The 15331-nt window shown below is 33.2% G+C and overlaps 1 protein-coding gene across 1 annotated transcript; it reads left to right on the top strand.

The window, feature by feature from the left end:
* The first annotated feature begins 13349 nt into the window (after nucleotides 1-13349).
* LOC133696758 (RING-H2 finger protein ATL16-like) lies at nucleotides 13350-15050 on the top strand. Its single transcript, XM_062119033.1, has one exon. The coding sequence runs from the start codon at nucleotides 13836-13838 to the stop codon at nucleotides 14901-14903; it is 1068 nt and encodes a 355-aa protein (XP_061975017.1). The 5' UTR covers nucleotides 13350-13835; the 3' UTR covers nucleotides 14904-15050.
* Nucleotides 15051-15331: the final 281 nt, after the last annotated feature.

The raw sequence follows: 15331 nt of genomic DNA, 5'->3' as shown, positions 1-15331 counted from the left end.
AAGAAGGTTATTAATGAGACATATGTGTGATTTGCAAAGTAAATAGCAAGGAACTGCAGGACTTGGGTTTTAATTTTGCATTGTCTTAAGAATCATAAGAAACCAAATAACAAGAAGAGAACGATTGCAATTAAGAACAAGAGACGTCAAAGAATTATGCGATGTAATAATTATAAAACTCGGCGTCGGCAATTATCTAATTCAAGGCTCTAGTCATGGTGGGATGGGTCATTCCAAAATAATACTGTTACAATTTTTTTAAAAAAGTTAAAACATCATTTTGAAAAACAATGGGTTTTGACCGATTCCAGAGTTTACTTAGGCTCTAGTCATGGTGGGATGGGCTAACATAAAATCCGACCTGAAATCTTATCAAGTCTTAAATTAACGAATTGATCTACCGGTACATATTAAATTTAATAACACGGCTAATAATGTCACTTTATTGTTCTTGATATATATCAAAACAACAACAACTTTATTTGCTTTTAAATTGCATGCTCAATGTAAATGTAATGTCATTGCATTTTGGTGAGTTTCTTGCATTTCTATCTTCCAATAGTGCTAGTTTGGTTTCATGAGAAGAAGGGGGTGATGCAAATCAGGAAGATGTCCCTTAAAACATGGGGTCTACTGGTGGATAAAGGGCTTTTGTTAGATATAGAATTTGTTTTGAAAGCACATCTCATTTATGATTAACTGTTTGTTATTTCTTTCCTAGATGGCTATTTCTTTCCTAGTCAAGTTAGTCATTTGTTTCTTAGTTTATCTCCTAGATTGTAGTCCTTTGGCTGGACATTTTATTAGGGATGAAAATAAAGAACAAAGTGTTTTTTTTTACAAGGATATTAGACTTGGAGTAATTCCTATTATAAAGAGATTTAGTGTTCTTCGTTTATTCTTTTTGGATCTAAAAGTGAGGTTAAACCAGGAGGTTTTGCATCATTTAGGTATCAAAGCATTCCATGCGTGTAATCCGTAGTGGTAACTTGTATAATATGTCGAACACTCACATTCCTAACAACTCAAATCTTGAGCGGGCCAATCTACAACAACAAATCACCCACATCACTACTATATTGAAACAACTTTCTCACCAACTAGATGTTATGGATAAGTGTTAGGCTCGAGAGGGACTTAGATCTCCTAATAGGAAGGGGCATGGTCAATTTCATAAGGATTCACTTGATGAAAATAACATGGATGATAAGGAGAATTTAGAAGATGAAGACATCAGAGAGTTCGTGAATTATCAACCTCGATTTCAATATAACAAAGAAAAGTTTCACTAAAACCATGATAGGCGTGGTTTGGATTATCAACTTTTTGATGAACTCACTAAAAGGATGAAGGTGGATGTGCCTGACTTTGATGGAAAATTAGAGCCTAATGTTTTTAAGGATCGGTTAATAGTCATTGAAGATTATTTTGACTGGTTTGTTGTATTGAAAAACTGAAAGGTTTGTTATGCCAGAATAAACTTGAAAGAGCATGCATGGGCTTGATGGGGAAATGTGGAAGAATAATTATGCTTTACTCAACATCTATCAATTTCTAGCTTAGAGGAGATCAAGGAACAAATAAAAGAAAAATATCCACCCATTGATTATGAGCAAATGATGTTTAAAAAAAATGTTACAATTGAGGCAAGGATCTTTAAATATGAATCAGTACACAGATCGTTCCCATTAGTTGACTATTTATAAAAGGATTATGAAAACTAAATAGCAAATGTTGGCTCAATGCCATAATAGATTGTGTGGCGATCTGCACAAGGAAATGTTGATTACACAATTAATTAATATGGAAGAAGCATATCAACTAACATTGTGTATTAAGAAATAATTGGGGGTTTTGAGTGGAAAGAAAACAATGTCAATGGATTTAAGAACAATGTACATAGCAAATGTTTCATTCCCAAAGCCATCATTATTGTATAACAAACTAGGAAATACAATGATGGGTGATCAGAAGGGAAAATTGAAAGTTATAAATGAAGGTCCACGGTGTTACAAATGTAAGGGGTTCAGACACTATGTTATTATTTGTTTTACTATAGATAAGAAACTAACCTTTATTTATGAGAAAGAATTGACAAAAATGAAAGAAGTAAAGGAAGAAGAAAATGAAGGGTGTATTGATGATGATGACAATGAGCATTTAAATGCACCAAAACTACCTAGCTTTGTGATCCATATAGTAATGACTCGGACTAAGAAGGAATTTAAAGCTAATCCTGAGTGGCTATGCACCAATTTCTTTCATACGTGTATAGAACCTGGTGGTCGAGCATTAAACATCATCATTGATAATGGCAGTGGCATGAGTGTGATTTTTAATCAACAATGAAATGTTTGGGCCTGAAAAGTAATAAGCACCCTATTCCTTATCGAATTAGTTGGAGCAATGAGAATAATTTGGTCTTGGTGAAGCATCGATGTTTAGTGAAGTTTTCATTGGGAGAGAAATATGTGGACAAGGCCTGGTGCAATGTCATTCCTATGACTGTTTGCCACATGTTATTGGAATGACTTTGACTTTATGATTAGATGGTTTCTTATGACAGGTATACTGCTATTTACGTTTTTAATTTTAAGGGTAAGGAGTTTGTTTTGGTTCCATTGTAGATTTCAAAATTTGAGATAATAAGAGACATTGTTCTAGTATTGATCATGCATTAGTTTTCTTGAGCTCCAACTGAAGAGAAAATTGTGAAGTTAAGTAAGATGATGGTTTAATTTTCATTGAGCTTGTAACAATACTAGGGAAATTCAAAGATATTATACCCGATGAAATATCACACTAACTTTCACCAATGCGAGATACACAACATGCTATTGATCTCATTTTCGAGCCATTCTTACCCAACCTATCACATTACCGAATAAGCCCAACAGAGAATGAGAAACTTAACCGATAAACCCAACAACTATTGGATAGGGGTTTCACTCGAGAAAGTTGTAGCCCTGCATTGTTCCACTATTGCTTACACTAAAAAATGATGTTAGCTGGAGGATGTGTATGGATAATCTGGCAATTAATAAGATAATGATGAAATATCAATTCTTTATTTTGCAGCTTGATGACATGTTGAACTTGTTAACAATGAAATACCTCTATTTTTACAAAGATTGATCTTCGCAGTGGATATCACCAATTCATATATGTCCTAGTGATGAATAGAAGACGACCATCAAAATAAATAAGGGATTATTTGAATGGCTAGCCATGCCCTTCAAATTAACCAATGTACTAGACATTTTCATGTATGATATAACACAAGTTCTCAAGCCTTTCCTGGATAAACGGGTCATTGTGTATTTTAATAATATTTTAATTTTCAGCAACTGTCTGCAGGACCATCTAGCCTATATTAAATAAGTATTGAATATTCTGAAGGCTAAACAACTTTACATTAATCACACCAAATGCTCATTCATGAAGAAGATAGTCTATTTTTTTTTGCTTTATCATCTTTGATTAGGGTGTTGAAGTTGATCCCGTTAAAGTGCAAGCTATTCAAAATTGGCCTACACCTCAGGATTTCTCTAAGGTCGAAGCTTTCATGGTTTAACTACATTTTATTGACAGTTTATTCAGGGTTTCAGCACTATAATGGCTCCAATTACTGAGTGTTAGAAGGTTAAGAACTTCTCTTGGAGTGCAGCAACCACTAAGGCTTTTATTGAAATTAGAAAGAAGATAGGGCAAGCACTAATTCTAAAATTATCGTGTCTTTTCAAGGTTTTTAAGTGCCTTGTGATGCTTCACATGTAGGAACTAAGGTGTCTTAAACCAAGAAGGTCATTGTGTTACTTTTTACAGTGAAAAACTTAATTACACTCGTCAGAAGTATTCTACATATGACATGAAATCTTATGCTTTAATTAAAACTATTAAGCATTGGCGTCCCTACTTATTCCATAAAGAGTTTATTATTTATATTGATCATAACTCTCTAAAACACCTTGCCTTCTAAAGTAAACTAAATGCAATAGGATGACCTTTTTGGTTTAAAACACCTTGGATCGTTTTTTAAAAATGTCTCACTTTATTTCGTGTAACAAGACCTATGATGCTTCAAAGATAGTTGTTTTATTTTTACAAGAGGTTGTCCAATTACATGGTGCCTTGACTTTTGTTGCATTTGACATGGATGAAAATTTGTAAGTTACTTCTCAAAGATGTTATGGAAAAATATGGGGACAAAACCAATGTTTTCTAATGCATTTCATCCCCAAAGAGATGGTCACATCGAAGTGATCAATCGTAGTTTGTGCAATACATTACGATGCCTTGTCGTTGATCATGTCATCAACTAAGATCTTACATTTCCACATGTAGAATTTGCTTTCAATAATTCTATGAACAGGTCTATAGGAAGAATACCTTTTGAAGTGGTTTATGGTTTTCGACTTTATACTCCCTTAAATCTCAATCCATTGCCCTTACCTTCTAGAACAAGTGAAGCTGGACTTAATTTTTCTAACTATAAGAAATGTTCTTAAAGAGGTAAAACAACATCTCTCTCTTAACACTGAGTCATATGCAGTTTCTGCAAATGTAAGGCGTAAAGATAAGCAATTTGACATTGGTGATATGGTCCTTAATCACTTAAAACCAAAACATTTTCCTCTTGGTGGTTTTACCAAACTATATACTCGATGTGCTGGTCCTTTTTTAAAAGTCTAGAAATTATACACCAATGCATATATTATATACTTAATTATCCTTAGATTTTGGTATTAGTACATTCTTTAAAATTAAAGATATCACTAAGTTTAAAGATGATGCAGATGAATTGGCTACAATTTCAACTACGAAGACCATGAAAGCATGTAAACCTCATGTCCCTAACACAACTGCTTCTCGAGATGAAATCGCCTTTATCCATGATAACCAATTTGTTTCAACTCGTCAAGGAAGATAATACAAATTTTTAGTGCAATGGAAAAATCGACTCACTTCATATTTCACTTGGCTATAGGATACTAAACTTTAACGGTTGCATCCAGATTTATTTGTTGACTATATTCATTATAACTTGTCGAAGTCAAGTTGGCTAGGGGACCTGATAGTTGATGCAAATCAAGAAGATGTCCCTGAGAACTTTTATTGGACATAAAATTTCTTTTGGAAGCACTTGTCAATTATGATTATCTATTTTTTATTTCTTTCCTAGTTAGCTATTTGTTTCCTAGTTTATTTACTAGATTGTAGTTCTTTGGATGGACAATTTATTAGGGATGAAAACAAAGAATAAAATATCTTTTTTCTTTTTTTACTTACAAGGATGTAAGATTTGGAGTAATTATCATCACAAAGAGATTCTATGTTCTTTATTTATTCTTTTTGGATCTTAGTGTGAGGTTGAACTGGGGGTTGATTTCTTTTGGCTCTTGGATTAAGGGTGTTTGAAAGTGTAGTAGTGGTTGCTTTTCAAAATATTTTTCGCTTGAAAATGCATCAAAATAATATTTTTTTTAAAAAAAAATTTTGACATGAGCACGTCAAAATGATCTGAAAATACCAAAAAAAATATTAATTTGAAGTAAAGAAAAAAATTTAAAATTTAAAATTTAAAATTTTTTAATAATGCTTTTTAAACAAAAAAACAAACAGGCGTGAAATCAATTAATCTTTTCTAGCTTTTTCTCATATTATTTATAGCTTTTATATTAATAGCTTTTTTTTATTAAATGAATTTTTTTTTAACCATAATTAGTTCAATATTAATTACAAACCCTTCTACATCTATAATTAAATACTACATAAGTTATCGCTGTCACAGTTACAAACCAACTTCCTTAAAATCTTTTATGTGTAAGAAAGTTATGGGAGTTAATTGGAATATCCAAAAAGAAACAACCCAAAAAAACCAGTTCAATTAAACTTTTTGGACAAAGCTAAACCATTTAGATCGACGACACTTGCACTAATATCCCCCTCATTATGGTTAATTCATTTGCTGTTCACATGCATAAATATCTCAGCTTGAATTTATTCTTTATTTATAATAAAGGGAAAGAATCAAAGTTGTCAGCTTGAACTGCAATGGTTAAAGGGATTGAGTTTTTTTATAGCAAGGGTAAATGCCAGAATTGCTCTCTTAATTTTTACCCTCCTCCCAACAACCCCTCTCTCTAATATATGTATTTGAGCGGTGAAAAGCACAACGCAAAGACCCTTCTTTCTCCTCTCTTGTTTTTTTCTTTTTCAATAATCCTATATTTGGTTATAAATATAATATCTTTAAGAGTCCAAACAGTTATGAATTTAGATTCATATAATCTAAAAGTCATCGTTAATTAATTTGTTTGATTTTTTGCCCTCATCATTGAGGTTTTTTGTTTTTTCATTTATGTCTACAATGTTGTTCAAGAATCCATGATGAGTCACATAACAAATTAATTTATAATTGTCTCTTAATTTAGAGGGAGACATTGGTATATGATAGTAATCCTAACTTTTTGTATTATTACTACTGAGACCTGGCGGTACTTAAGTGAATCATTGTCTTGTTGAAAAGGGATCGATGGCAAGAAATTCTTGGTAGTAAAACACATAGAAAAAAGTATGATGAATATTGATGGTGGCATACGATGAAATGCCATAAAAGTTTATTTTATTTGCCATAAAAAATAAGTAGCATGATGATTGATGGTGGCATACGATGAAATGCAAGACCAAAACATATCCAAGACTTTAACTGGGTGCGTGGTTTAGTTAGGCGATGTGTTAACCTATGAATAATATTAAAACGTAGGTGTCATGAATTTAAATTCTTAACCTTTCATGAAAGAATAATTATCTGAGAATTTCGTTTATATTACATTAGTGTAGGTAATTTTCATGATGTTATTCTTTCTTTTATATGCTGGTCTTGTGGGTCCACACCACTCCATTTTTTTCTAGAGAAAAATAATTAAATCCACACTATGTGCGTTCGAAAGGGGCAAGAAAAAAGGGTAAAGTATTGGAATTTTGCTTGCTAATGCCAAAAGGTTGTCGCCTAGCTAGCTAGGGCACTTGTTAAACCTCTAGGGTGGTATTAGCAAGAAAGCATCTTGCTATATTTGAAAAAGATCATTCGTGCATATATCATGGCTCTGCAGCTAGGTTCATCATCTTTGCCCATCTAACAACATTCATGATTTTGTGATCCATTGCATGGAACCGAATCAATAAATAAATCAAAACGATTCTGTGCAGAAGGAATTCGCAGATCTTCCTTTTGCTTTCATGTTATGATTATTGTTTTATAATATGCAGAGGAACTTCAACCCAGGCTGCACCTCGGCAAAACTTCGTGTTCCCTTTAACAAGTGCTTCTGAATTTGTATGATTCTCTGGCAACATAGTAATCTTGACTTTCCCAAGCTACCACTAATTTATGGCTTTAAATAGAGACAGAGTCAGTCCTATCAAGGAACTCCAACATATTAGTTATTGTAAGAACCAAATTTAACAGGTTCAATGGATGCAGATATCACTGTCATTTTGTGAAAATGAGTTCAATGGATGTAGAAATTACTTGCAAAGTGTACGATTTTCAGAAAGCATCGGTTTGGGCCGGAAGATATTTTGATGAAATCGATCAAAAGTAGGTGATCGAAGAATCCGTGATCGTACTAAAAAAAAAAGTGTGATCAAAGAATTCGAGTGTTTATATTTATACTGGTTATAGTTACGTTACACTTTCTTTGTTGCGGGATGAATGAACTTTTTTTTTTTTTTTTTGATAAAAAATAAATAATAAATATACAAGCTTTTTAATTTTTTTAATTTTAATTATAGATCATAAAATCTATGAGAATTATTTGTATTAATAAAGATCATATATATTAATTAAAAAAATATAACTGTAAATCATAAAATTCACACTTATATATAATAAAAATTATATATATTAATAAAATTATATAAAATTTCAAGTTAATTTTTAACATCGCTAAAAAATGAAATAATATTGTAATTGTTATAGTGAAATATAATTTTTTTTAGTCCATGCAGACTAAAATTTCCAAAAACAAAACGTGTAAAGCAAAATACATTAAAAAACAAATTATAAAAAAAATTAACAAAAATACAATATTTTTTCTAAAAGAAATGAAAAACTAAAAAAAAACATTAAAATCATGAACACAATTTTCCAAGTCCATGTAGACTAAATTTCCAAAAACAAAACGTGTAAAGAAAAAAATATTAAAAAATAAATTACAAAAAACTAAAAATAATGAACAAAAAAAATCAAAAATCAAAAAAACATTAAAATCATGAATTTAACATGCATGTCATAATTTGTTTTTTTTTTTTTAATATCAAGTATGAAGGCTGCTCCGATATTGTTTTTACATAAAAAATTAAAAGTGTTATTTGAAAAGCCTATGTAATCATTTAACTAAATAAATCAATAATTATTTATATAAATAAAAAAATTATTAGCAATAACCAAGAAAGAATTTCAACCACTGTAGTCAACCTTTGGTTCAAAGTTTGTATGATAATTTTAATTTTATCATGAACAATTAAATTACACAAGTATCTTTACCATGCAAATTTATTAGCATTGGTTTTAAGAACTTGATTATAATTTCCTACTAATATTTTTGTTATTGTTATTTAGTTCTAGAGACATTATATATATATTATGAACAATTGAATTACTCCATTAAAACATAATGTTATTGTTATTTTACATTATGTTAATGTTAATAGGTGGTCTTGAAAACACGTGAAAATCCAGCAAGTCTACAATTCATTGTCTCTTTCCGAGTATCGGTTTAATAATGTATAATTTTAGAGTAACAAAAATCCAAGTGTTCAGATTCCGGGCCATATGTGAAACCTAACAAACACCGAGCCCATTAACAGTTCTTCACTTATATTTCCAAATCGGAGCCTTGAAAGAGCATGGGCTAATGGAAAGTACCTATTTGGGTTTTAAACATCTCGATCTGCTTTTCTGAGTCTCTCGGAGTCTTTGCGACTCTTGGCTCTGGTGTACGAAAACTTTCCTTGTCCACGTACTGGCAATAATCTTGATTTTGGGTTATGCTTTCGATTGCTCTCCACCGGTAAAGAAATTACGATACCTCACCTCAGTACCATAGAACAGGGGAACATCGGCATTAATTCAATAAAGAACTAATTGATCTAGAAAATGTCGCTAGTTATAGGCTTGATTGGGATCGTTGTTAAAAGTGATAGAAGAAATTGATGGATTTTCCTTAATAGGTTTAAGAACTGATACAATCGTGTTAAATAATCATCATTGTTAAGTTTTTATGAACTCAATAAAAAAAAAAAATGAACGGCGTGTGAATTTCAAGCAAAGGGTTTGGAAGATTAAATATAGAAACAGTAGAAGCCATTGTACAATTTTAAAGAAACTAAACAATGCTCGAAAAATGTCACACCGCCTACTTATTCCCTCCAAAAATAAATACACTGACTTGTTATCATTGTTATTGTTTTGTGCTGTAGCTAGTCTCAGACTGCTACTTTGTTCTGCGTCAAAGATTAACGGGACCAAAGGTTTCGAGCGAGGTAATTAAACAGTGTACAAATCTGCAGCAACCAAACTCCAAGCAGTTCTTCAGTGAAGCAAAATTCCAAAACTCCAGCCAATATAAAGCATATTCAGATGAATCACCAGCAGCTTCAATAAATACTAAATCCACAAAGACAACTCCGTATCAAAACCACAATTCCTAGATACATCTTGTTCAGTAAGACCAGCAGCCACATGATTCACTTAATTCGTGCAAGGTAATTAAGTGAAAAGGTCACAGGGCTCATGCGAGAAGAGAAACGAGCAGCAAGGATGAAGATTTTATGATAATACCATGACCTAATTATAGATACAACTAACAGTTATGCTTCATTGAAGTCTTTGATCCCTACAAGGAGGGAAAAAAGATCCAAAGCCATTCATTTATGATCATGTACGTAGAACCCCCCCTGTACGACCAAGCTCATTAAAAAAGATCCTTCCACTTCGCAATTAATTATATGCATGCCTTTTTTTTTTTTCAAAACATTTTCATATCATTGTAATATACTAATCTTAAAAATAATTTTTTAAAAAAATAAAAAATTATTATTTTAATATATTTTTAAATAAAAACTACTTTAAACCACAAGCAATACCACATTCCCAAAATAAACTCATACCAATCAGTAAACTTCTCTAACAAGGTCAAAGAAAGAAATTAAATACAGTAGACTTCAAATAAAAGAATCAAATTCAAATCTCCTCAATTTGTCAACTTTTGAATTTTGACCAAGCAGTTGACTGGTCTGTGATATATTATACTCATGCAAAATGCAAGCATTGCGTGGACGGCTTCTATGTCTGCACGTGTAATCACATGCACTCCCATCCTTCTGTGGTGAAATTGGTAAACAGCAGAGAAATTGCAGAACCGAAAGAAGGAGAAATACTGGCACTGGCTGTGCTATCATTAACTTGTAAAAAAATATTCGGCTCGCAGTCACGTGATACAAACCCTGCAACGTAAGCTCCCACGTGATATGATCCCCAGTTTTTGTCCATGTTTGTAAACAAATGGCATTGTTTCTTTGGGCCACATAATTAGGAACACCATTTTCAAGTCACAAGTGAATGAGTGCAGTGTCGGTCAATTTTAGAAGAAGAAGAACAGAGCACATGGAAAGTCCACTGACACATTTAACTCCGTATCTCTATTCAGGAGAAAAAAAAACCTGACAAATTGGTCGAACCTCACGTTGGAAAAACCAGGATTTTTTAAAAAAATTTGGTTATTTCTCGTTTTGTTTCTTCAATCTAAAACAGCTCCTCCAAGGGAAGTAAATTTGCCAGTTGCCGCCTACTGTCATGTACCATACGTTTTCTTTCTTAGTATTGATTCGTTTCTTTATATTTTTAATATATTACAATAACCAGGCCTATTTTAATTTAATTTTTCTCTTTATATTTAGGTAATACTTGAGATTATGATAGTGGTTATTTTTTTGAAGTGTTTTTTATTTGTAAATATATTAAAAAAAATTTATTTTTCACATCAAAAGATTCAAAATTATAAAAAAATTAATTTAAAACAAAAAAAATTAAAATATTTTCAGAAACACGCCAAAAAAAAAAACGCACTCTGTTGTGAATTGCAAGCAACAGACTTGCAGACCAAGGTTTTTCGGCTTCTAGACTTTGGACATGGTAGATGGAATTAGTTTAGAAATTATGGGAAGGAGCTCCTTTTATTTTAACGAGATGGTATGCAAATGGCTCTCAGACTGTCAGACATGCTGATATAGTTACCCCATCATAGCAAATATGAAAAAAGAACATTGTGGTTGCAAAATCTACTTATAATGCTTAATGAATATCAATTTTTAACAAATTCTAAAATATAGTCTCAATCTCAACCAAAAAACAAATTACGCAGTGCTGAATGCGCTTCTACTGTCACAACAAAGAGAGAAATCCATCAATTCATATAATAAATTAAGAAAGCTATATAAGCTGCATGAACCAAAAGATTTGGCTCGGTTTTAAGTTAATCTTAACTTTCTTAATGGGAAGCTAACCAGTACTTTAGACACGAATTTAAACTTCTGTTAAAAAAGCAGCTCCATGAAGATCGATGCCTGTAAGTGAACAAGAAAGAAAACACGTGAAGACTCGTATTTGCGCAAGGTCTTATTTCACCGCACCCACCGTCTAGTGTAATCGTACCTGCCTGCCTGGCTACCAAGGGAAACATTCTTCTCTTAAACAAACATGAGACTTTCATCGTTTGGTTGTCTATAGAAACGTTCGGAGTGACAGCGATGTGAATGCAAGGGAGTCGAGATTTCTTCGGCAGGGGCTACAAACTTTGACTATAGAATTCAAACTTTTTGAAAATGGAGACTGGTTTTTTTCACACGCAAGCATTGAAGTGTCGGTCCTGCTTTTATTGGCGTTCTATCATAGGATTTCTTGCACACAACGATTTGACTTCTCTAGCTCCCTAGTTGCTAGTGATATCGGCCCTCTCAAACAATTTGTTGACAAAAAGGCTTTTCCTTGGGACCCATTTGAAAATTATATGATCCCCTCGGATTCGAATTAGAGCGGAGGGAAGAATCTAAAAGGTAATATTTGGGACCCAATGGAGTAAATGCAATATAAGATATACGTGTAATCCGTGTCTTTGTCTGGCAGTAGTCAATGGAAGGTAAACAATAGTGTTCATGGTGGTGGCTTGCATGTGGGCTTTTGGGACCTTTTGCTTTAAGATGATTGATGATGATCCAGAAGGGATGAAAAGTCAAATCTCTTTGAATAATTACCATTCAAAAAAGAAAGAAAAAATAATCAAAAGGAACGGGAGAAAGCTCATGAACTGAGTTACTCGTTTATTGGCTCATTCATTTAAATAGAGTTGGTGTGATTAGATTTTGAGTTGATATAATTAACCAAGTTCACTTGTTAGCTCATCAAGATAGGCATGATGAGAATTCTATCAAAGGAAAAACTTAAACAAATGATCTTGTTCCTAGCGGACAATACAGTGAAGACTGAAGAGTATTTAGTATAGGACTTAATCAATTGCATAACTGACAATAAATAATTAATCTACAGTGAATCAACGACTCGTCAACAGTATTAATCACTCATAACAGCTCCCTAAAACGATGTCATCGTGCCATTTTATGATACGTGTTAAATTGTCTCCTAAATCTTGAAAGGATTAACTTTCACTCGGTTGACGACAAGAATGAATAAATAAATCAAATGAAATCGGTTGATAAAAAGAAATGAAAACAAGGATAGTTTCTTTCTTCTTCTTTTTCAGCTGTCTTCGAGGCCCTTCGGGGCAGTGGTGTAACCCAACTTTTATGAAATTTTATATTTTATTTTAAATTAATTTTTTAATATTTTCAAATTGGATTTAATATTAATATGTTAATGTCAGAAATAATTTTTAAAAAAAAAATTATAGTAAACACCCCATTATTACAGTAGAGTTTGAGCTGCAAAATAACAAGACACCTGTGAAAGAAATTAATAGTAACATTCGACAAGTGAAAACAAGGTTTTAGTCGCTTGACGATCTTGAACAGATTCAGATGTGGCCGAATGGTGCGGTGTATATTCAATTTCAGCTGCAAGTTGAGACTTCAAATCAGCTATGGGCATGAGTCTCATCTCAAGAAAACAATGTGCCAATGGTGTTATCAGGAGGGGGTCCCTTGCCAGTTTTACTTGGACGAACATGTAGAGTCTATCTTTATATGGTGGGCAGCCGCCCAGCCTATGAAATCTCCACTCTCATCTTATATTATAGTATTAGATTTATTAATTAGCCCTCCATGGTCCATACATTGTGGTTACTAAAAACCAATAGTGCAATAATCGAGACTCTCCCCAATGGGAACCAGAGAGAAATCCACCTCCTACGTATGCTTAGCTCAGACCTTCTGTCTTAAAATAAAATTTTAGTTTAGTAATTTCAGGCAAAATTTCATTGATTTTCAAGGCTTTCATGTCCGCATATAGCACCTCCCCTCATTTATACCATCTTGATTTTCTCTCTCTTGTCTCTCTTCTCCACGTACTTGCATCTCTCCTGAGACCCGCACATATTAATGTCCCTTTTCAGATCTTTCTTTCTCAATAGTAACAAGCTGGCTTTCTCTCTTCCTTGGCTTTCCTTGGTTTGAATTTTCGTTGGGTTTCGAGTTCATAAATTAAGGTCGGTTCATGCTTGTTCTTATACGATAACTAATTTGCATGTTTCTGTGCATTATATTCAAGATCTAAACGAGCCAGTTGGTTTGCCATTTCTGCTTAGCAAATCCATTTCATGGATCTTGTAAGAAAAAGCTATGGTTCTCAGTCTCTTCCACCAATGACAAGTCCAGTTGGTGGCTCATCAATATTTGGACCTCGTACTCAGTCTTCAGATACAAGTTTCCCAATTATTGCCATTGCCATAATAGGAATTTTGGCAACAGCTTTATTGCTAGTTAGCTACTACATCTTTGTCATTAAATGCTGTCTGAATTGGCACCGCATCGATCTTCTAAGGCGATTCTCCCTATCAAGAAATAGAAATCACGAAGACCCTTTGATGGCTTACTCTCCTTCTGCTATAGAGTCTCGTGGACTTGACGAGTCAGTGATAAGGTCAATCCCAGTTTTCAAGTTCAAGAAAGAAGGCAACAACGTTAGAAACTTTGGAGAAAGAAGCTTCTGTGAATGTGCAGTTTGCTTGAACGAGTTTCAAGAAGCTGAGAAACTAAGAAGGATACCAAATTGTAGCCATGTTTTTCATATTGACTGCATTGATGTTTGGCTTCAAAGCAATGCTAATTGCCCACTTTGTAGAACAAGCATTTCGAGCACCACAAGATTCCCAATTGATCATATTATTGCTCCAAGCTCTACACCCCATGATGCAAATCCTTACAGTGAAAGTGTCATGGGTGGAGATGAAGATTATGTTGTCATTGAGTTGAGTAATCACAACTCTACAGATCAAACATTGCTTGCAGCACAGGAAAGATTGAATTCAGGAGAGTTAGCAGCGCGCTCAATTAGTCCTTCGCCAAGGAAGATAGAGCAGGGAGTTGGCCACAAGAAAGCAAGGAATCTTAACAAGGTTACCAGCATGGGAGATGAATGTATTGATACAAGAGGCAAAGATGATCAATTCGGATTGATTCAACCCATCAGGAGGTCCTTTTCAATGGACTCGTCCGCAGATCGGCAGCTCTATTTATCAATTCAAGAGATAGTGCAGCAGAGCAGGCAAGTTACTGAGGTCAGCTCTGTTGAAGGTTGTAGTGGTAGAGCCAGAAGAGCTTTCTTTTCTTTTGGTCATGGTAGAGGATCCAGAAGCTCAGTCTTACCTGTTTATTTGGAGCCGTAAAGCCAAAATATTTTCCATTGATTATTTTTCCTTGTATTTTGTTTTTCATTATAAGGGTATAGGGATTTTAATTAGATTTAGACATGTTAAAGGGCATAGGATTTGTGACATAAAAGTATTTAATTGAAATATCGATTTTTCATTTTATTCGACTCTTGGGTTAGTGCAATTGCCTTTGGCCAGTTTTAGTTAAAGGGCTTAACAGCCATGATAAATATACAAGTATAATTGATAAACATAAAAGTTTTTTTTTTTTTTTTGTGCTTTTCATGCTTGAATATGAGCTACTGGTCCTGGCTTAAGCATTGGAACGGGATTCACATTACAGTATCTGAGCTGAGAATAGTAGCAATATGGATTGTCTGAAGTCGAGGGAGAGCTCACACGATAATTTTAAAGGAAAAGGAACCTACAAAAGCAAGGGAGAG

This window comes from Populus nigra, chromosome 6 (genome assembly GCF_951802175.1).
Source record: "Populus nigra chromosome 6, ddPopNigr1.1, whole genome shotgun sequence".
NCBI lineage: Eukaryota > Viridiplantae > Streptophyta > Magnoliopsida > Malpighiales > Salicaceae > Populus > Populus nigra.
Note: the sequence above shows the minus strand (reverse complement) of the source record. Positions and strands in the feature narration are given on the sequence as shown.